Source organism: Muntiacus reevesi, chromosome X (assembly GCF_963930625.1).
Source record: "Muntiacus reevesi chromosome X, mMunRee1.1, whole genome shotgun sequence".
In the NCBI taxonomy this organism is placed as follows: Eukaryota; Metazoa; Chordata; class Mammalia; order Artiodactyla; family Cervidae; genus Muntiacus; species Muntiacus reevesi.
Genome location: NC_089271.1, coordinates 15,088,215 through 15,111,195, shown reverse-complemented (window position 1 = coordinate 15,111,195; position 22,981 = coordinate 15,088,215). Strand labels below are relative to the sequence as shown.

The window sequence follows — 22,981 nt, the reverse complement described above, 5'->3', positions numbered from 1 at the left end:
GGTAATATGAAAACATACAATATACTGGGTTAAAGGTAAGTATATAGTCAAATTCGGAATACTCTAATACTGTAATATGGCACTGTGTTAACCACTTAAATTTAGTATAAATGCTAATGGAAAAGAGTATTAAAAATAACCATAGCTAAAATAACTTGTTAATGAATATAAAATATGAAAAGTAAATTATGAATTCAAAAACAAAGTGAAAGTCACTTAGTCATGTCCGACTCTTGGTGGACTGTATAGTCCATGGAATTCTCCAGGCCAGCATACTGGAGTGGGTAGCCTTTCCCTTCTCCAGGGGATCTTCCCAACCCAGGGATCAAACCCAGGTCTCCCACATTGCTGTCAGATTCTTTACCAGCTGAGGCACAAAGGAAGCCCTTTTTTTTGTTTTTGCTTTTTTTGCTTTTGTTCAAAAACAAAAGAGTAAGTTGTTATATGCAATCAAAGTTATCAGCATATAATAGACTGTTATACCTACAAGATGTGTTATGTAAACCTCATGATAACAACAAAGCAAATACAAAAACCTACAATAGATTAACAAAAGATAAAGAGAAGACAATCAAAGCATACTATTGCAGAAAATAATGAATTCACAAAGGCAGGCAGTAAGAGAGGAAGAAATGAACAAGAAAACTATAAAACAGCCAGAAAACAGTTAACAGGGTAAATCCTTACCTATTAATATTTACTTCAAATGTAAATGAATTAAGTCCTCCAATCCAAAGACATAGAGCAGATAGATGGATTAAAAAAACAGAAGGGACCAAACTACATGCTGCCTATAAGAGACTCACTTTAGTTTTATGGTCACACATAGAAAAAAATGAAGGGATGAAAAAGATATTCCATGCAAGTAGATATCAAAAGACAAGAGGGGTTGTTATTCTTTTGCCAGATAAAACAGGCTATAGTCCAAAAACTGTACCAAGAGACAAAGAATGTCATTATATAATGTTAAAGGAGTTAACTCATAAAGAAAATATAACAGTCATAAATATATATACAGCCAACATCAGAGCACCTAAATATATCAAGTAAATATTAAAAAATATTAATAAATCAAGTAAATATTAAAAAATATTAAATCATCAAAAGATGAAATAGACAAGAGCATAGTAATAATGGGGGACATCAATAGCTCACTTACAACAGTGGGTATATCATCCAGACAAAAAAGTAGCAAAGAAATGTTGGTCTTGAACTATACCAAATGAACCTAACAGACATACAGAACATTTCATCCACTAGGATCAGAATACATATTCTCAAGCACACATGAAATACTCTTGAGGATACATCATATGATAGGTTACAAGATGAGTCTTAGTAGATTTAAGAACATCAAAGTCATACCAAGTACATTTTCCAACTACAAAGTTATCAAACTAGAAATCAGTAACAAGATGAAACTAGAAAATTCAGAAATACATAGAGATTAAACAAAACACTCCAAAACAACCAACGAGTCAAAGAAGACATCAAAGGGAAATAAAAAAACTTTCTTGAAACAAATAAAAATGGAAACACAGCATTCTAAAACAAATGGCCAACAGGTACACAAAACATGTTCAGCATCACTAATCATCAGGGAAATGCAAATCAATACCAAAATGAGGTATCACCTCACACCTGTTAAAATGACTATTATCAAAAAGATAAGGGATAAGTGTTGGCAAGGATATGAAGAACAGGGAACGCTTGTGCGATGTTGGTCAGAATGTGGACTGATCCAGCAACTACACAAATGGTATGGAGGTTTCTCAAAATTAAAAAAAGAACCATCATAAGATCTAGTAATCCCACTTTTGGGTATATCCAAAGGAAAAGAAATCAGGATCTCAAAGGGATATGTGCATTCCCACTGAATTATGTACAATAGCTGAGATACGGAAACAAGTTTCGATCTACAGACAAATGGATAAAGAAGATGTGGTACATACATGCAACAGAATATTATTCAGCCAAAAGAAAGGAAATTTTGCCATTTGTGACACTGATGGACCTTGTGGGCCCTATGCTAAGTGAAATAAGTCAGACAGAGAAAGGCAAATGCCATATGATATCACTTATATGTGTAACCTAAAAAGGTCAACTTCATAGAGACAGAGTAGAATGGTGGTTGCCATGGGCTGGGAGGTGGGTGCAGGAAATGCGGAGATGTTGGGCAAGGGTACAAACTTGCAGTCATAAGATATATAAGTTCTGTGGGTGTAATGTATAGCATGGTGGCTATAGCTAACAACACTGTATTATATACTTAAAAACTGCTAAGAAAGTAAATCTTAAATGTTCTCACCACATAAAAGAAACTATAATTATGTGAATGATAAAAAAGAATGAAATTCTGCCATCTGCAACAACATGGATGAACTTGGGACATTATGCTAAGTGAAATAAGTCAGAGAAAGACAAATACTGTATATGTGTGCATGCTAAAGTTGCTTCAGTTGTGTCTAACTCTTTGCAACTCCATGGACTGTAGCCCACCAGGCTCCTCTGTCCATGGGATCTCCCAGGCAAGAATACTGGAGTGGGTTGCCATGCCCTCCTCCAGGGGCTCTTCCCGACCCAGGGATTGAACCCAGGTCTCTTACATCTCCTGCACTGGCAGACAGGTTCTTTACCACTAGCACCACCTGGGAAGCCCATGAGATCAATTATACACAGAATTTAAAACAATTCAACAAACTAGTGAATATAATAAAAAGGAGGGATTTTCCTGGTAGTCCAGTGACTAAGACTCCATGATGCCGATGCAGGGGGCCTGGGTTTGATCCCTGATCAGGGAACTAGATCTCCCATGCTGCAACTAAACATCCTGCATGCCACAACTAAGAGTTTGCATACCGAAACTAAGAATTCATATGCCGCAACTAAAGATCCTACATGCCACAACTAAGAGTTTGCATGCTGAAACAGATTTCACATGCTGCAACTAAAGATCCCATGTGCCACAACTAAAGATCCCACATGCCACAACTAAGAACCAGTGAAGTCAAGTAAATAAAGAATAAACTAACGGTTACCAGTGGGAAGAGGAAAAGGTAAAGAGGCATTTTAGGGGGAGGGAATTAATGGATACAAACTAACTGGTATAAAATAAGCTACAAGGATATATTATACAACACAGGAAGTCATAGTTAATATTTTATAATGACTATAAATGAAGCAGAACCATTAAAAATTGTAAGTCCCTATATTGTACACCTATAACTTGTGTAATATTATATAGCAACTATACTTCAATAATAATGAGGGCAAGAGGAAATTTTTACAGGGGATGGGCAGTTTATGGCATAAATTGTGACAGATTCATGGATGTATAATTACCTCCAAACTCATGTCACATATATTAAATATATACAGCTTTATAATAAATAATAGTTTAGTATATAATAATAGTTTAAAAAACACAAATGTATCACAGATCTAAATGTAAAAGTTATAACAATAAAGCATTTAGAAGAACACATAGGAGAATATGTTCATAATTTACATGAAGGCAAAGTTTCCTTATATAATAGGAAGAAAGTTAATAATCATAAGAGGAAAAAGGTAAATCAGACTTTATCAAAATAAAAAACTTCTTTTCATGAAAAGATAGTTAAGAAAATTAAGAGGCAAAATAAAGACTAGAAGAAAACATTCATAAAATATATATCTCAACAAAGGACTGGCAACAGAAAATATAAAAAGCATCTACCTGCAACTCTACAAAAAAGACCGAAAATGATTTTTATTTGTGTGTGTGTGTGTGTGTGATGTGATAAGATTTATTTATTTTCTTTTAATTTTTTTTCATTTATTTTTATTCGTTGGAGGCTAATTACTTTACAATATTGTAGTGGTTTTTGCCATACATTGACATGAATCAGTCATGGATTTACATGTGTTCCCCATCCCGATCCCCCCTCCCGCCTCCCTCCCCATCCCATCCCTCTGGGTTTTCCCAGTGCACCAGCCCTGAGCACCCGTCTCATGCATCCAACCTGGGCTGGTGGTCTGTTTCACCCTTGACAGTATACGTGTTTCAATGCTGTTCTCTCTGAACATCCCACCCTCGCCTTCTCCCACAGAGTCTAAAAGTCTGTTCTGTACATCTGTGTCTCTTGTTCTCTTTTGCATATAGGGTTATTGTTATCATGTTTTAAAATTCCATATATATGCGTTAGTATTCTGTATTGGTCTTTATCTTTCTGTCTTACTTCACTCTGTATAATGGGCTCCAGTTTCATCCATCTCATTGGAACTGATTCAAATGAATTCTTTTTAATGGCTGAGTAATATTCCATTGTGTATATGTACCACAGCTTTCTTATCCATTTGTCTGCTGATGGGCATCTAGGTTGCTTCCATGTCCTGGCTATTATAAACAGTGCTGCAATGAACATTGGGGTACACGTGTCTCTTTCAGATCTTGTTTCCTTGGTGTGTATGCAAAAGGAAATTATAAGCAGGTGAAAAGACAGCCTTCAGAATGGGAGAAAATAATAGCAAATGAAGAAACAGACAAAGGATTAATCTCAAAAATATACAAGCAACTCCTGCAGCTCAATTCCAGAAAAATAAATGACCCAATCAAAAAATGGGCCAAAGAACTAAACAGACATTTCTCCAAAGAAGACATACAGATGGCTAACAAACACATGAAAAGATGCTCAACATCACTCATTATCAGAGAAATGCAAATCAAAACCTCAATGAGGTACCATTACACGCCAGTCAGAATGGCTGCTATCCAAAAGTCTACAAGCAATAAATGCTGGAGAGGGTGTGGAGAAAAGGGAACCCTCTTACACTGTTGGTGGGAATGCAAACTAGTACAGCCACTATGGAGAACAGTGTGGAGATTCCTTAAAAAACTGGAAATAGAACTGCCATATGAAAATGATTTTTAAATGGCCAAACATTTGGAAAAAACACTTCACAAAATAAAATATGAAAAGTAAATAATCATATAGAAAAGTGCTAAGGAGATGTAAAATAAAAACTACATCACCACAGGACTAGATAAAAATTAAAACAATACCAAGTGTTGGTGAAGATGAGGAACAACCAGAACTCTCACATAGTAGTGGTGGGAATACTAAATGCTACAATCACTTTGGGAAAAACTCTAGTAGTTTCTATTCTAACTAATCACACACAATCATCATATTACCTACTAATCCTAAATCCTAGAAATTTACCCAAGAGAAATGAGAAAATATTCCCACATAAAGAGTTATTAAAAAATGCAGTTTTATTCAAAATAGCAAAAACTAGAATTTCCAGGTGTCCATTAATAGGAGAATTAATAACCAAACTACAGCATATTCACTCAGTAGAATACCACTCAGCAATAAAATAGAACAGATTACTGAGACATAAACGATGAAAATGAAACTCAAAAACAATGCTATGTGAAAGAAGCTTTCCACAAAAGTACATGTCGGAAGACACTGTTTACATAAAGTTATAGAAGAGGCAACAATATGGCATAAGAAGTTTAGAAGAGGGGTTAAGCATGGCAGAAATTAACTGGGAAGGAGTATGAGGGAGCTTTCCCAGGAGATGGTAATGTGCTCTATCTTGATATGGGGTTAGGAACCATTAGTATACACACTTACAAAGAGCCAGCAAGTGTATACTTAAGATGTGTGCACTCATTGTATGTAAAATGTACAATATAAGGAAAGTTTGTAAAAATATTTAACTCTAGTTTATGATATGCATGTTAAAATATTCAGGGGACACACACAGATGTCTTGAAAACATGTTAAAAATATGATAGACTGAAGGATAGATAAGAGGGATAGAAAAAAGGACAGATATGTGATAAAACAAGTGTAGTGAGATGTGAATGGTAGAACCAACATTGTGTAACTTTCTTGCATGCTTGAAAATGTTCATAATAAAATATTAGGGGAGTTCCCTGGTGGCCTACAGTTAGGATTCCAGCCTTTCATTGCCATGACCTGGGTTCAATCCCTGGCTGTAGAACTGAGATCCCACAAGCTGTGTGGTGCAGCCAAAAAAAAAAAAAAAAATAGGGCAAAGGTGGGGAGGAATGAAAGAGAAAATAAAAAATGAAGAGACAGTACAGACTGATAAAAAGGAATCATCAGTGAAGGAGAAGGACACGGAAAGTATGACATCCTGAAAACCAGTTAGAAAAGACATTTCAGAGGAAGGAACTGCCAATGGTCTATGGCACAGGTTCTGAAAATCCAAATAGTATTAAAACGGGTCCACTGAATGTGGCTGTAAGAGGGGTGTGAGTAAAGGAGAGTAAAAGTCACAGCAAAGTCAAGGGAGAGAAAACTGTTGCTGAGGAAGCAGAGACAGTAAACAACAACTCTTAGGAAACTTGGCTGTGAAGGAGACTAGAGACAGGGCAGCAGCTGAAGGAGGATGTGGGGGTCAATACACTGGACAACACTAGAGCATGTTTCTGTGTGGGTGGCAATGATTCAGTAGAAAATCAAGGGATGTCAGGGGTGCCCTGAAAAGATGTGTTTAACTCAACTCCCAGTACCTGTAAATGTGAACTTATATAGAATAAGGTATTTGCAGATATAATCTAGTAAAAACATGAGACTGTGCTAGATTAGGGTGGGCCCCAACCCAATGACCAGTATATCCTTATAGGAAGAGGGAAGGATGAAAAGAGGAATTGGACACAGATACACAGAGACCAGAAAAAACTTCATGACAGAGTGTGGAGGCAGAAATTGAAGTGATGCATCTACCAGCCAAGGAATGCCAAGGACTGCCAGCCACCACCAGAAACTGGGAAGAAGACAGGAAGAATTCTCCTCTAGAGCCTTCAGAGAGAGCATAGCTCTGCAGACACTGTGCTTCAGAAGTCTAGCTGCCGTAGCTGGCAGAGTAAGTTGCTGTTCTTTTAGGCCACTAAGTTTGTAGCACTTTGTCAGGGCAGCCCTGGGAAACTAATAATACAGGGGAGAATAATGGTGAAGAGAAACAGGTGATAAGGACAGAGGAGATGTCCTTGAGGTGACGTGGAACCATTTCCAAGAGGAGGGGATAGCCTTTGAGAGGATCAGGGCCACCCTCTTCCACTGAAATGAGTATAGCATCATTCACAGAGGACCTCGACGAATTAGGGGTTTACCCAGAAGCTTTGGACAATAAAGAATGCTTCAAAGAGCTTTGTAATAGCTTCTCTGTCTTTTAACTAGCACCCAATATGTAGCTTGCATATTAAAGCTTCGAGTCTTCCTCTAACAAGAACCAACCCATGAAACAAATACAGCAACTCTCTGCCTTCCAAAAGGAGCCTGAGAACAAAGAGCAAGGCTTACCAACAGGAATAGAACCAGATGCTCAGCCAGTGTTTGTCAAAACAAAACACAACAACCAGACACACAGCCTGGTGATCCAATCAGGAAGCTCCTTACCTTGAGCTGCTGCTGTAGCTCGCTGTTCAGACGGGCCAGCACTGCATTTGCCTCTTTATTTTTGCGGATAGCAGTTTGAATAGCCTTCTTCTGTTTGGAAGACTGCCTGTTAAAAAGTACAAACAGTTCAGTGACACAGAACGTAGAGGTCCAGATCGCTGTGGGTCAGAACTCTCTGATTCATAAGAAGTGCTAAACTAACCAAGGGCTAACATCACAGAGCTCCAAAAACAAAATCATATATTCACAGGCAGGCAGGCACATACCAAAGGAAATAAGTTTCTTGGGATGAATTATTTACACTTGAAGCTGTTTCCATTTCACAACTTGAAGAAAAGCTGTGAATTGGGCCTTTTCAAACACGTTTTGTTCCACTTATCCAAAGACATTTAATAAGCATTTCTTCCTGACAAACGACATTAACTGGAATACCCTTTTTGTGCAATCATTAATGGCATTTCAAAGACCTGCAGGTGGCCCTGTGGGCAAGTCTGAAGGCAAAGAATAGAAAAACATCCTTTTCAGTAAAAATCCTACATTAACTTAGTCAACCTGCATACCTCTCTTTCATTTCTTTATTATTAGGCATGAATGCCTAAGTATGTTTGTGTGTGAGTGTGTGTGTGCAAGTGCATACACCAACATACATCTGTGGCACTTGAGAAAAACACAAAATTGTTTTAATACCAGTCTTTCCAAAGTAAGTCAACAGTAAATTCACAGAACAGGTATAACTAAGGTGACCACACACATCCCAACTGGCCCATTACAGTAGCTTGACTGGCCCTAATTTTTCTTAGCAACTACTTTCCCCCTCAAAACCGTCAATGTGATTGTAGAACCTACAGCCTTATATCCCACAGCAAGAAATACTGAATCCTCAGAGCAAAAGGACCATCTAAGTTCCCCTAGAAAAACAAACATGTTTGTGATCCCTGGGAGCCAGAGCGACTAAACTAGGAAGCATTGTGACCACTGGAGAGATCTGGTGACAGTGTACAGAGAATGTATACTATACTAGCCACTCTATTCACCTGTATAAGACATACTCCCTCTCCAACAAGTTTAAACATTAGTATTTTACCCATAAATAGGCAGGGAAGAAGTTCCAAAATATACTTTTTACAAGATTTTTACAAGATTGGATTTCTGGTTTCAGGACAAGACAGAGTAGATACATTTCTCTCTAGTCCTCCCTCTAAATACAGTAAAACACTGGACATAATATACAGAATAATATAAGATGACTCTGCAAAGTAGAGTGAAGAAGGCAAACCAGCTAGGGAACTTGGTACCCAAGGAAAGAATAGCCACGAACTGCCTGGGTTTTCTTTTTCACTTCATATTTATCTCATAAATGCCAATGAGAGCAGACAATAAAAAGCCTCCCCAAAATTCTGCTCTCTCTAGCCAAAGGACTGGGAAAGGGGCAGCTCAGCAAGACAGAAATTAGATACACTATTCCTCCTGAATACAGATGCAAAATCTTTAATAAAATATTAGCAAATAGAATTCAGCAATATAATAAAGAATTATAAATCATGACCAAGAGGAGTTTATTCCAGGGATGCAAGACTGATTCAATATTTAAAAACCAATCAATATAATTCATTACTTTAACAGGTGAAAAAGAGAATCACATGATCAGAAAAACTAATGTAGATTTTTATAATTTTATTTATAAAACTCACTGAAATTCTTAGATATACCACAACATACATAGAACTTACATGCTGAAAATACACAGCACAAATGAAAGAAATAAATAGGATCTAAGTAAATGGAGAAATATATGTTCGTGGATTGAAAAACTCAACACAGTAAAGATGTCAGCTCTTCCCAGGTTGACATAAAGGTTTAACATAATTCCCATGGAAATCCCAGCAAGATCTTAGCAGCTCAAGACAAAAGTATTCTAAAATTAAATGTAAAGTCAAAGGAATTGGAATAGCTAAACAATTTTAAAAAATACTAAGTGGGAAAAACAGAAGACTTATTATATAGCTATAGTATCAAGTGGTAAAGTAATAAAGATAGCAATCAAGACTGTGTGGTATTGGCAGAGGGAAAGACACATAGATCACTGGAACAGAATAAAGAATCCAGAAAGAGATTCACACTAGTACAGATTATTTTTGACAGATGAGCAAAAGCAAGTCAATGGAAAATGAACAGCCTTTTCAACGAAAGTGCTGAAGCAATTCAATATCCATAGGCCAAAAAATGAATCTTGACCCAAATCTCACACTTTATATAAAAATTAACACAAAAGGGATCACCAACCTAAATGTAAAGCGTAAAATTATAAAACTTTTAGAAGAAAATGTAAGAGAAAATCATCAGGACCTAGAGCTTGGTAAAGAGATTTTAGAGGTGACAAGAAAAGCACAATCCATAAAAGGAAAAGCAATTAGTAAGTTGGGACTTCATCAAAAATTTTAAACTTTTGCTCTTCAAAAGACTCTTTTAAGAGAATGAAAAGATAACCCACAGACTGAGAGAAAACATTTGAAAACCACAGATGTAACAACTGATTTGCATTTAGAATATATGAAGAATTCTCAAAACTCAATGTTAAAAAACAATTCAATTAGAAAATGGGCAAACTTAATGAAGAGACACATAACCAAAGAGGACACGTGATGACAAATACATGAAAAGATGCTCTAGCTATTAGGGAAAAGCAAATTAACACCACCGTGGGATAGCACTACACACCTATTAGAACAGCTAAATTTAAAAACTAGTGACAGTATCAAATGCTAGTGAGGATGTGGAGACACTGAATCTCATACACTGGTGGTGGGAAGATAAAATGGTACAGTCATTTTAGGAAACAACTTGGCAGTTTTTTAAAAAAACTAAATATACATTTAGCACACAACCCAACAATCACACTTCTAGACATTTATTGCAGAGAAATGAAAACATATGTATACGCAAGAACCTGTACATAGATGCTCACAACAGCTTTATTTGTAATACTCGACAACTAGATACAAACAAAATGTCTCTGAAGAGATGAAGGGCTAAACAGACTGTGGTACATACATAGCATAGAATACTTCTTAGCAGTACTGATTTACACAACTTAGACAGATGTCAAGGACATTATGCTGAGTGAAAACAAGCAAAGCTCAAAAGGTCACATGCTGTGTGATTCTATGTGTGTAACATCCTGAAAATGACAAAATTAGAGACAGAAAACTGATCAGTGTTTACCTCAGGTAAAGAATAGAAACGAGGATGAGGTAGGGGTGATTCCTGTATCTTGATTACAGTGGTGGTTACAAGACATACAAATGTGATTAAATGGCATAGACCTATACATATATACTGTCCCAAAGTCAATTTCCTATTTTTTATATTTTACTATAAGTTAGGTAAAATGTAACCATTGAGAGAAGCTACATGAAAGATACACAAGACTTCTTTGTACTATGTTTTAATCTTCTATGAATCTATAATTATTAGAAAATAAAAAGTTTTATGAAAATACATCTTGACCAGAGCTGGATGCCTCTACTTAAACAACTGCCACGCTAAGTGTGCCAGCTTATAACAGTTTTCCCTTCCCTGGGAATTGTCTCCATCCCCCTCCCCTCCTCTATAGGGACAGGCCCCAGGCAGACAGTCCCATTTGTTCTATGAAACAGCTCTGTTTTCACGCTTGAACAGATGCTAGCCTGTGCTAAGCTTGCCCAATTCTCTCTCCCAGGGATGTGGGTTCGAGTTAAGAGTTTGGTTTAGCCTGTGCGCTGCACAGTGAGTATGTAATATCTGGAGCCGAAGATGGTTGGGAATATTTCACAGATAAAAATGTCAGAAAATACAGACAAATCAGGAGGAAAGCCTATAGAAATATGGTCCTCTCCCCCAATCCATCCATGTCCCTGGGTTCAATGAGTCACCCCTGTATTGTTATAATAATGAACACAGTTTGGCTAGCTCAAGTTGCTCTCTCTGTTTTGCCACCAAATGAGCCCTGCAGAATGCAAAGACAGAATCCAGCTTCAAAAACCTCTCAAGAGTTCAGCAAAGGCGTCCAACTTGCCTCACCTCTTAAGACCTGCTTCTAGAGTCTGTCTAGGTTCTCCTAACCTTGTTACTCACTGTTCCAGGCTGGGCTCTAATTGGCCTGGTTTCCAAGGAGGAAAACAAGGGAGTAACAGTGAGGTGTTTCTTTTACCTGCTGCTGTTGTGCATCAGGCAATCTCTCAGTTTAGAACTGTACACTGTGAGGCTTGTACATTGAAGGTTATGTGACAGACTGTCCTCCAATCATATTCTGTGCCTTCCTGTTTTCAGTAGCATCTCCTCCTCAGTTTGAGCTAGGCATATGGCCATGCAACTAAAACCTAGCCGCATTTCTGTGTCTTCTTTGCAAGTAGGTGAGGCCATATCGCTAAGTTTAAGTGAAAGGTATCCAAGAGAAATGATGTATGCCACTTCTGAATTATGTCTTTAAAAGTAACTTATTTTCTCTCCATTTGTTCCCCTTCCCCTTTCTGGGACCTGGAACATGAACATGTTAGAGGTGAGCCATCTCCAAACCCTATGGATAAAGGCAACCCTCACAGGATCTGAAAGATGATGACAGAAGGGACCTGGGTTCTGGACAGGTATGCTTCTGGACCACTCACCAACTCAGACTTCTACATAGGAAAGAAGTTAGTTTCTTTGTTATTCGAGTGACTGTTACCTCATTTTTCTCAATCAGCTGAACCACTGTTTGAAGGAATATAAACTGGGATCTCTAGATAAGAAAAATCTTCTTAGCCTTCACCCTGGACCCTGATTTCTCCCATGGAATTCTGAGTACAGCTTCTAAGAAGTGAGTTTTTATTGCCTTTTCTCTTCTTGGAAATGGTAGGTTCCCATTAGAGATGCCAATCATCAATCCCACAGATATTCATTCTACTGTTGACAAACAGGAAGAGAGAAGGGAAACAGAATCCCAACCACACTGAGAGCTTCATGCAGACAAGCAGACCCTGCCACACAAGCTCCCTGGAATGCCCTGGGGTGCCGCAGGACACCTCCTGGGGTTCCAGAGAGGAGCTTAGGCCACAGAAGCTGGCACAGGTTCGGTCACAGTATTGCCACACAACACCCTCTAGTTCTAAACTGTTCAAACAATTCTATTTTCCCACAATCCATCCTTAGCAGATACATAAAATATGGGAAAAAACAATCAAGCCAAATTATTTCTAAGAAAACCCCACTTCTGTCCTTATAGGCAGTTCATTAATGATAACACAATCTAAGAGCTGTTTATTACTTATAACCTGGACTCAGCAGTCACTTGGAGAGAATATTTTATTCATTCCTCTCTCCTATATGGAGTAGACAATGATGGTATCTGAAGCAGAATTTGTTTCTTATTAATAGGTCAGTTCTAATGCTAATTTCCCCAAAACCTGATGACCATTTTTCAACTTGCTTTGTGACTCTTTTCTCAATTTTCCCAAAGATGGTATATAATAACAACCACTCTAAATGCACTGGAGAGAGATTAACTTACTATATACCATAGATGTTTAAGGGCATCAGAGCTTAATTCTCTCCCAGGACCCTAACCGATAAAGGGCTATACAGACTAACCATCATGTGTCTGGCTGTCCTCTCTCCAGGTCTTAAAAAATTATGAGTGTTAAGTTGCTCCTTATCACTCTAAAATGAACTGGTCTGGGACCTTAAGTAAATCTTATACAGTTCCCTTACGACAAAGCTTAGATCCCTGACATTTATAGCACTATTTGTGTCGCTGGTGGGTGCTAGCCTCTCTCACCCTGACCCCGTGAGCTCACCTAACTAGTGAAAGAATATCATGGTGAGGGATGGTGACTGAACAAGCAGATAAAACAAATGGATCTTTTCAACAAATGCTGCTGGGACAACTGGAAATCCATATGCAAAAGAATGAAGCTGGACCCCTTCATCACATTGTACAGAAAAATGAGTTCAAAATAGACCACGGGGCTCAGTGTAAGAGCTAAAACTATAAAGCTTGTAGATGCAAACATAGGAACGAATCTTCATGAACTTGATATGGGCCATGGTTTCTTAGATATGAAAGCAAAAGCATAAGGGACAAAAGAAAAACATTAGATAAATTAAACTTGATCAAACATAAAAATATTGTGCTTTAAATAGTGTCATTATGAAAGGAAAAAGAAAATGCACAGAACAGGAGAAAATATTTGCAAATCATATATATGACAAGGGATTTATATCCAGAATATATAAAGAACTCATAACTCAAAAATAAAAAGATAAGTAAACCAAGGAAAAATGGGCAAAAAATATGAGTAGACATTTTTCCAAAGAAGTTATACACATGGCCAATAAGCACATGTAAAGATGCTCAACATCACTATTCATTAAGGAAATAAAAATCAAAACCATGAGAAACCATTTCACACCCACTAAGATAGCTATGATAAAAACCCTAAAAATCAAATAACAAGTGTTGTTAAGGAAGAGGAAAATCTGGAACCCTCATACTTTATTGGTAGGATTGTAAAATGCAATAGACACTGCCACTCTGGAAAACAGTATGGAAGGTCCTCAAGCTGTTAAACATAAGTTACCATCAGTACAGTCCAGTATGAGTTGCTCATTCATGCCTGACTCTTTGCAACCCAGGGACTGTAGCACACCAGGCTCCTCTGTCCATGGAATTCTCCAGGCAAAAATACTGGAGTGGGTTGTCATTTTCTTCTCCAGGGGATCTTCCCGACCCAGGGATCGAACCCAGGGCTCCTGCATTGCAGGTAAAATTCTTTACCGTCTGAGCCACCAGGGAAGCCCAAAGTTACCAAATGACCCAACAATGACCCAGCAATTTGATTCCTAGATATAAATACTCAAGACAAATGGAAATATCAGTCCACACAAAAATCTGCACATAAATATTCACAGCATCATTATTCTTATTAGCTATAAAGTGGAAACAACTCAAATGTCCATCAGCTGATGAATGGGTGAATAAAATGTGGTATATCCATATAATGGAACACTAATCAGCAGTTTTAAAAAATTAAGTTCTGACTTATGATGCAACATGGTTGAACCTTAAAAACATGATACTAAGTAAAAGAAGACAGTCACAAAAGGCCATATGTTATATGATTCCATTTATTTATTTATTTATTTTTCCATTTATTTTTATTAGTTGGAGGCTAATCACTTTACAATATTGTAGTGGTTTTTTGCCATACATCGACATGAATCAGCCATGGATTTACATGTGTTCCCCATCCTGAATCCCCCTTCCACCTCCCTCCCCATCCCATCCCTCTGGGTCATCCCAGTGCACCAGCGCCAGGCACTTGTCTCATACATCCAACCTGGACTGGCGATCTGTTTCACACTTGATAATATACATGTTTCAATGCTGTTCTCTCAGATCATCCCACCCTCGCCTTCTCCCATAGAGTCCAAAAGTCTGTTCTATGTATCTGTGTCTCTTTTTCTGTCTTGCATATAGGGATATCATTACCATCTTTCTAAATTCCATATATATGCATTAGTATACTGCATTGGTGTTTATCTTTCTGGCCTACTTCACTCTGTATAATGGGCTCCAGTTTTATCCATCTCATTAGAACTGATTCAAATGTATTCTTTTTAATGGCTGAGTAATATTCCATAGTGTATATGTACCACAGCTTTCTTATCCATTTGTCTGCTGATGGGCATCTAGGTTGCTTCCATGTCCTGGCTATTATAAACAGTGATATGATTCCACTTAAATGAAATAGCCAGAATAGGCAAATCTATAAAGACAAAAAGTACTGATAGACTATGGTTGCCTGGGATGTGGGAGTGGAAAGTGACTGCTAATGGGCACAGAATCTCTTTTTAGGGGCGATGAAAATGTTCTACAATTAAACTGTTATGATGAGTGTACAACTATATAAATATACTAAAAACCATTGAATTGTACACTTACAAGAGTGAATTGGATACTATATGAAACACATCTAAATAAGGTTACGTCTTTTTTTAAAAATGAAAAAAAAAAGACAAAGATATCTGCTTGAATTCCACCAGTGGCCCTTCCAACTACTTTGGAGCATGTCATAGCCACCACTCAGTTGTCACACAGCCAGCACTGACGTGAAGTACAGATTACAGTGACAAGTTGAGGAGAACATCAAAGAAAGTTTATGCGTCTGTATCTCGAAGATCCATCCTCTAGACTGGAGGATGGCTGGAAGATGGCCTAAGCTCTCAGGGACCATTAAGGACAAAATATACTTCCTTGATGCACTAACACCGCTAGGAAACTGTCTATTTGGTAAAAAAACAAAAGCTATCACCTAAAGAAGAGTGCTGTACAGATTCAGAATGGGGACTGACTTCATCAGCAAGCTGCACCCACAGAACCTGTTGGTTTTCTTCCCATAACAGTGTAAGCAGGAGAAACTCTGCAGCAGACCCTGAGACCTGTAAGGAGCAGTGTTATAACACATCCCAAGCATCTGTGTTAGTGACTAGTCAGGCTCACCTGAAGTCACACATAGCAGCACGTTTCTGCCCTCACTCAATTTCACTGTGGCAAATGATCGTTCTTCTTAAAGTAAAAGTCTTCTGGAGAAGGATGGTTTGTCCAGACGATGGTTTTTTTGGTCCCTGGCAATGTCCACAGGTGTCCCTACCATCTATTCAGCTACAAAAAGATATCTTAGAGGCTCTGCATGTGACCATTCTGTGCTGAGATGCTCAACAACAGAATCTCTTCATGGGAATGAAAAGGAATCACATACTGCATCTACTCAAAGTTGGGTCTGAGGGTCTTGAAGCTGGTCACATGCATCAAGGGGACATGAGATAAGACAGGTAAAGAAGGAACTATCATTTATAGTACTGTCTTCTTCCCAGGAAAACACAGGCCAGAACAAGCAAGAAGGGTGGGAAGGAAGGGAAGAGGAGAGAGGAGGGGAAGGAAATCAAACCAATCTGAAATACACCCCAGCCTGTGACTCACTCACCCCTTGGGTCAGGTTAAGTCTTATCACTTAGAAACCCTCTTTCTTAAAAAAAAGAAAAAGAAAAAAAAGAAACCCTCTTTCTACATGACTGGGAGACTGTAATACCATCACAGAAATGAGTGAGGTAAGACTATAACCATTAAAATCACACCAGTCCAAGGGGTTGAGTGTAAACATAAGTTTACATTTGTATATGCAGATTTAAAATGAAAGTTCTGACTATGTGCTCATTTATCTGTTCTACTTACTTTTGGACTGCTGGATGGGGTTTCACGGTTGTTACAGAAGCTGGCCCACCTACAGTGGTAGAAGGCTCTTGATTTTCTGTAGCTTGATTTTCAGGTCGGAATTTCCTACGGATGGGCTTCGATGGAGGCTGAGAATATGGTATCTCCTGTGGATTAAAAAAAAAGTTAAACAAGTAAATGCCACCCATCTTGTCAATGCCTTATGTTCCTCCTGGCCTGTCCCCAAGGTCAGTCATGCACTCTATTCAAACTCCACATCCAAGGTCATGCCTTGTGGCTTGGCAAGACCTGGACGGACTATCAGATTCCATGGGCCTTTCCTTCTTTTTTTTTCCATGTTTGCAGCCTATTACCTTTTTGTTACCTAGAAGGACACAGGAATCAGGTGCCCTCTTTACCTCCTCTCCTTTCTTTTTTAAATGCTGTGTGCATCTCACATCACAAGGCCTTTCCTTACTAAAGACAAAATTCTCTCTTGCCTTACTTTGGGGCTTTGGGGAATACATTCTAAATAAGTTCTAAGTTTTAAAGTTTGTAGAGGTCTTCACCATAAACTCATCATTCTCCTACCCTGTACTCTTACATCAAGCCAAGATGATGAGCCACTGTGTCTTCTGGAAGGAGGTAGCTGGCCTGCTTTCTTGGAGGCCCTACCCCATCTGTCCTCCCAAGCGTAGGCACACGCTCTGTGATGGGAGGAGGGCTTGAGAAAATGGGGCAGAAGAGAGGAGGGGGAGAAGAGCACGCGTTCACAGAGAGCACGGTGAGTGAGTGAGCAAATGCACTGGGGATCGGTGACATGGTGGGCCAGGGTAAACTGCGGCACAAAGACTAGAAAGGGGAGACCACCCAGGCCCCCTCGGCACTCCTCGAGGCTCAGCAGGGTGCAGGACTCTGCTAAGGGCCCTCCCCATTGCTCCTCTTGGTCTTGCCAAAAGCAAGGCCACCATATTTAGATTAGAGGTTGAAGACGGAAGTACAAACTGTCAGAGACATCAAGGTGGAGCCTAGGAATCATCAGGACCCTAATCTTCACAAAGAACCCAGATTCAAGGAAATCTGGATCATAAACATTCATGTCAGGGTATGAAAACTTTAAAACAGTCTTGGCTAATAGAGGCAAGCAGCCTTGGGGAGGGATCACAAGGCCATCACAGTAATGCCCTCATGCTGGCTTACCTTCTTTGTTGGACTACTTTCCGCAGCTTGAGAGGGGGCCCTGTTCAACTGGGGATGCAACTCGGCCTCAGATGCTTGTTCAGACTGTAGCAAAAGATTGCAGAAAGGGAAAAAAATGCAAAAATACAACCACCTAAATGTGTAGTAAAGAGAGCCTAGGAAAATAGTTACTAAGGGGAAACAGCCAAGGATGGTCAGATCTGCCAATCCTTGAGAAAACTTTCTCTAGACCCTGCTATTCCCTCCCATCTCTCCTCCCAGCACTGTTCAATCTTAGGAAAAGGAGTAAGAGGAATGTCTTCTATAATTGGATGTATGTATTGCTAAAAACTAATGCTCTGAAAGTGCAAACTAAAAATAACAAGGCCTAGTGAAAAAGTAGGGGAAAGAAATTAAAATTTCAACTCAAGCACTAAGAAATACAATAATTATAATAAAAAGCACTGAAATGTTTATTTTCAATTTCTGATAAAGAAACACTAGTAGACATGACTGTTTACCTTTAAAAAAAAGGAGAGGGGTAAGCATGATGGAGGGAGAAAACAGGATTCTGGCTGCTGAGGGATATGGAGTCCATGAATAAAAACACAAAGACGGGGGAGGAATGGCCCCAAAGGCCTGCAAGACAGTGGGGCCACATGGCCCGATGGTGGAGCCCAGGGAGCAGGGACACCCCGTGTGGCTCCCTACCTCCCAGGCTTACTATGTTTGGCACTGCTAGAGTCCTTGGTTTTCAGCAGCTACTAGCCAGTGAAGCAAAATGTTAACATGTGAACCAATATGACTTCCACGTTATTAGTCCTCTATAGACTCACAAGCTAATCTGCATCACCGAAACACATGGCAGCACACAAGCTGTGGCCTGAGCGCACCCACTTCATCGCTAACTGGGCCCTCTTCAAGCTCTAGTGGAGCCCCGCTTCTTCCTTCCTCTGACCCTACTCCTCTCCACCTCTCCTGCCAACTGCCCTCAGCACGTCCCAGCTGCCTCTAGTCTTCAGAGACCAATGTCCAGCTCAGCACTCTCGTCTCCATTTGCAAAACTCCTGTCCCTAGCATCTGATGAGCCAGTGTCCTACTTGGAAACATTCTCTCTTCCTGTTATGGCTCCTCTTATCCCTCAGATGTGGGGTTGGGGGTTCTCCTGCTCCATTTTCCCCTCCCTGTTCACTCTTTCCCAGAGTAAGCCCATCTGCTCCTACACTTCCACTGCCTGCCCTGGATCCCTGGTGCCCAATCCACTCCCACTCGCTGCCTCTTCAAAACCCACGATGCAGGCACTCAACATGCCTGATTTCTAGTTCCAAGTTTTTCTTACAGTTTTCTCCTTTCCATTAAGGCTAACTGTATTATTACCATTGCTGTTACTGTTATTAATAGATGTATACTATGAACCACCAAAACCTTGCTATGTGTCACATGTTGCTCTAGGTGTTTTCCATGGATTATTGCATTCATCGTCACAGCCCTAGGAAGCAGAGAGGAAATTGAGGCTCTAGAAGGCAAGGAATTCACCCAAGATTATACAAATAGCAGAGTGTGAAACCATGCTTCAGGTCCCAAAGCTGGGCTGTGACCACTATGCTATATAGCTGCCGGCACTCTTGGGCCTGAGTATTATTCACTCAAGAAATATTTATCCAACAGCCATGACAGGCAGGGCATGTACTAGAACCAGTGTTCAAGGATGAATAAGTCCCAGAACTTGCTGATGAGGAGCTTGAAGTCTAGTAGAAAGGCAGAGAAATGAGTGGGCAAACAGGCTTCAGGGGAATAAGGACTCTGCCAAGGACATGTGGAGCCTATAGGAACAGCTAGCCTTGTGAGTGACCAAGACTCAGGCAAAGGTAGCATCCCAGCTGCAAGCTGGGTGAACGGCCAGATGTGGCCAACTAGAATGATCCTGAACAAAGCCTCTTGATGAAAGTGAAAGAGGAGAGTGAAAAAGTTGGCTTAAAACTCAACATTCAAAATACTAAAATCATGGCATCTGGTCCGATCACTTCATGGCAAACAGATGGGGAAACAATGGAAACAGTGACAGACTTTATTTTCTTGGGCTCCAAAATCACTTCAGATGGTGATTGCAGCCATGAAATTAAAAGACGCTTGCTCCTTGGAAGAAAAGCTATGACCAACCAAGACAGCATATTAAAAAGCATAGAGACATTACTTTGCCAACAAAGGACCAACTAGTCAAAACTATGGTTCTTCCAGCAGTCATGTATGGATGTGAGAGTTGGACCATAAAGAAACCTGAGCACCAAAGAATTGATGTTTTTGAACTGTGGTGTTGGAGAAGACTCTTGAGAGTCCCCTGGACTGCAAGGATATTAAACCAGTCAATCCTAAAGGAAATCAGTCCTGAATTGGAAGGACTGATGCTGAGGTTCTAATACTTTGGCCACCTGATGCAAAGAATTGATTCATTGGAAAAGACCCTGATGCTGGGAAAGATTGAAGACAGAAGGAGAAGGCAACGACAGAGGATGAGATGGTTGGATGGTATCACTGACTTGATGGACATGAGTTTGAGTAAGCTCTGGGAGTTGGTGATGGACAAGGAAGCCTGAAGTGATGCAGTCCATGGGGTTGCAAAGAGTCGGATAAGACTGAATGACTGAACTGAACTGATCCCTCCCATCAAGAAACGTACAGAAGCCTCTTAGGTTCATCCACCAGAGGGCAGACAGAAAAAGCAAGAAGAACCACAATCCCACAGCAGTTAAAACAAAAACCACATTACAGAAAACTAATCAAGATGAAAAAGCAGAGAGTTATGTCCCAGATGAAGGGATAATATAAAACCCCAGAAAAACAACTAAATGAAGTGGAGATAAGCAACCTTTCAGAAAAAGAATTCAGAATAATGGTAATAAAGTGGATCCAGGATCTCAGAAACAGAATGGAGAAGATGCAAGAAATGTTCACCAAGGCCAGAAGAACTAAAGGACAAACAGTAATGGACAATACACTATAAGGAATCAGTAGCAGAATAACTGAGGCAGAAGAATAGGTAAGTGAGAATGGCAGACAGAATGGTGGAAATCACTGCCCCAGAACAGAATATGGAAAAAAGGATGCAAAGAAATGAAGACAGCCTAAGAGACCTCTGGGACAACATTAAACACACCAACATTCACATAATAGGGGTGCCAGAAGGAGAAAAGAGAGAGAGAGGACTTGAGAAAATATTTGAAGACATGCATAGCTGAAAACTTTCCTAATATGGGAAAAGTCAACTAAGTCCAGGAAGCACAGAGAATCCCAGGCAGAATAAACCTAAGGAGGAACACACTGAGACATATAGTAATCGAAATGATGAAAATTAAAGATAAAATATTAAAAAGCAACAAGAGAAAACCAACAAATATTAATAACATACAAGGGAATTCCCATAAGGTTATCAGCTGATTGCTCAACAGAAATTCTACAAGCCAGAAGGGAATGGCATGATATATTTAAAGTGATGAAAGGGAAGAACCTACAACCAAGAAAACACTACTCAGCAAGACTCTCCTTCAGATTTGATGAAGAAATCAAAAGCTTTCCAGACAAGCAAAAGTTAAGAGAATTCAGCACTATCAAACCAGCTTTACAACAAATGCTAAACGAACGTCTCTAGGCAGGACACACAAGACAAGGAAAAGACCTACACAAAATAAACCCAAAACAATTAAGAAAATGTTAATAGGATCATATATTCATAATTACCTTATATGTAAATGGATTAAATGCACCAACCAAAAGACATAGACTGGCTGGGTGGATGAAAACATGTACATGCATGCACTTTAACTTAACACATCACTCCGTTTGACCCCCAAAATTGTGTGTAATTATTTTATATTGTTTAGGTTAACCATGTTCCCATTATCGCTTGCAATTATAATTATCTTTTATTTTTTATCTGGTTATTAATTGTGAAAACTAATAAATATCTTTTACTATTGTGATTATGTAGCTATTACTGACTTAATACCATTATACCATGATTGGTCAACAGAAAAAATAATAGAATTCTATATTACCAAAACTATCATTTAATAGAAAACCCTGCAATCACTTTTTAAAATTCAGATGTATATCGGAATTATCTTGGAACTTTCTGAAAAATACAAATGTCCAGGTAATGCTTTTTTTCTCCAAAGCTCCAGATATGTTTTGAATCAGCAGCTATGTTTAAAAACAAATGGACTATATGATGATCTTTCAGTTTTATCTAGTATGTTTCACTTTTTCTATTTCACATTCAGTGCTCCCATTTCATTCAGTTTATGTTTTCCAATTTCTCCATCTCTTCTTTTTTTGATGTTCTTTCTCAAGCCTTTAACAAGTATAGTAGAAAAGCTTTAGAAAACGCGAATTTTTGCCCAACTAAAAATTTTATGACATTCTGATTCTACTTGTTTGACAGTATGAATAGAATGCTAGATTTCTAATTTAAAATAATAGACATGCAACAATCAACAAAGGTTTACTGCATAATGGGAACTATAGTCAATATCTTATAATAACCTATAATGGAATATAATCTCAAAAATAATATATGTGTCTATGTATAACTGAATCACCTTGCTGTGCATCTGAAACACTGTAAGTCAACTATATTTCAATAAAATTTACATATTAAGAAAAAAAGAAAAACATATTTTCATTCTGCTTTTGCAACAAAAAACTTGGACAGGTCACATGGACTTGGAAGGTGCTGCCACTTAGGATGTTGAGAACTACTGAGGAGCTTTGATGGGACAACGTGGGCTCTGTTCAGCTGGCTTCCCAGAAAGGGACAAAGGCCCAGGGTGGCTAAGCATTTGGATTCTCCACCAGAAGAAGGGATCATTCACTTATTCAATTAGACAGATAATTATTTTATACATCTGATGTGCCACTTTTCAAGAATCCTCATCTCGAGCTCTGCTTTTAGACAACCTGACCTGAGACACCAGGCAATGTGATCCTGGAAGAGGGGAGTTAAAGCATTCTAGTATGTTTCTCCTTGGGCTCCCTCTTGAATAAACTTTTCTGGGAGAAGCCAGCTGCCATGTCCTGAAGCACTCAGACAGCCTTGTGGAGAGGCCCACATAAGAAGGAAGTGAGACCTCTTGCCAACAGCCATGTGAGTGTGCCATCTTAGACG

At 39.0% G+C, this 22,981-nt stretch overlaps 1 protein-coding gene across 2 annotated transcripts in view; it reads right to left on the bottom strand.

Annotated features, from left to right (window-relative positions):
- The window catches only part of REPS2 (RALBP1 associated Eps domain containing 2), a 254,183-nt gene that overhangs the window by 13,781 nt on the left and 217,421 nt on the right, over window positions 1-22,981 (bottom strand). For both annotated transcript variants that reach the window (XM_065916435.1, XM_065916436.1), the window contains exons 15-17: window positions 17,842-17,925; window positions 16,663-16,808; window positions 7,416-7,521 (exon numbers count right to left, since the gene is read on the bottom strand). In XM_065916435.1, coding sequence (XP_065772507.1) covers window positions 7,416-7,521; window positions 16,663-16,808; window positions 17,842-17,925 — 336 coding nt within the window. The remainder of the gene's footprint in view (window positions 1-7,415; window positions 7,522-16,662; window positions 16,809-17,841; window positions 17,926-22,981) is intronic.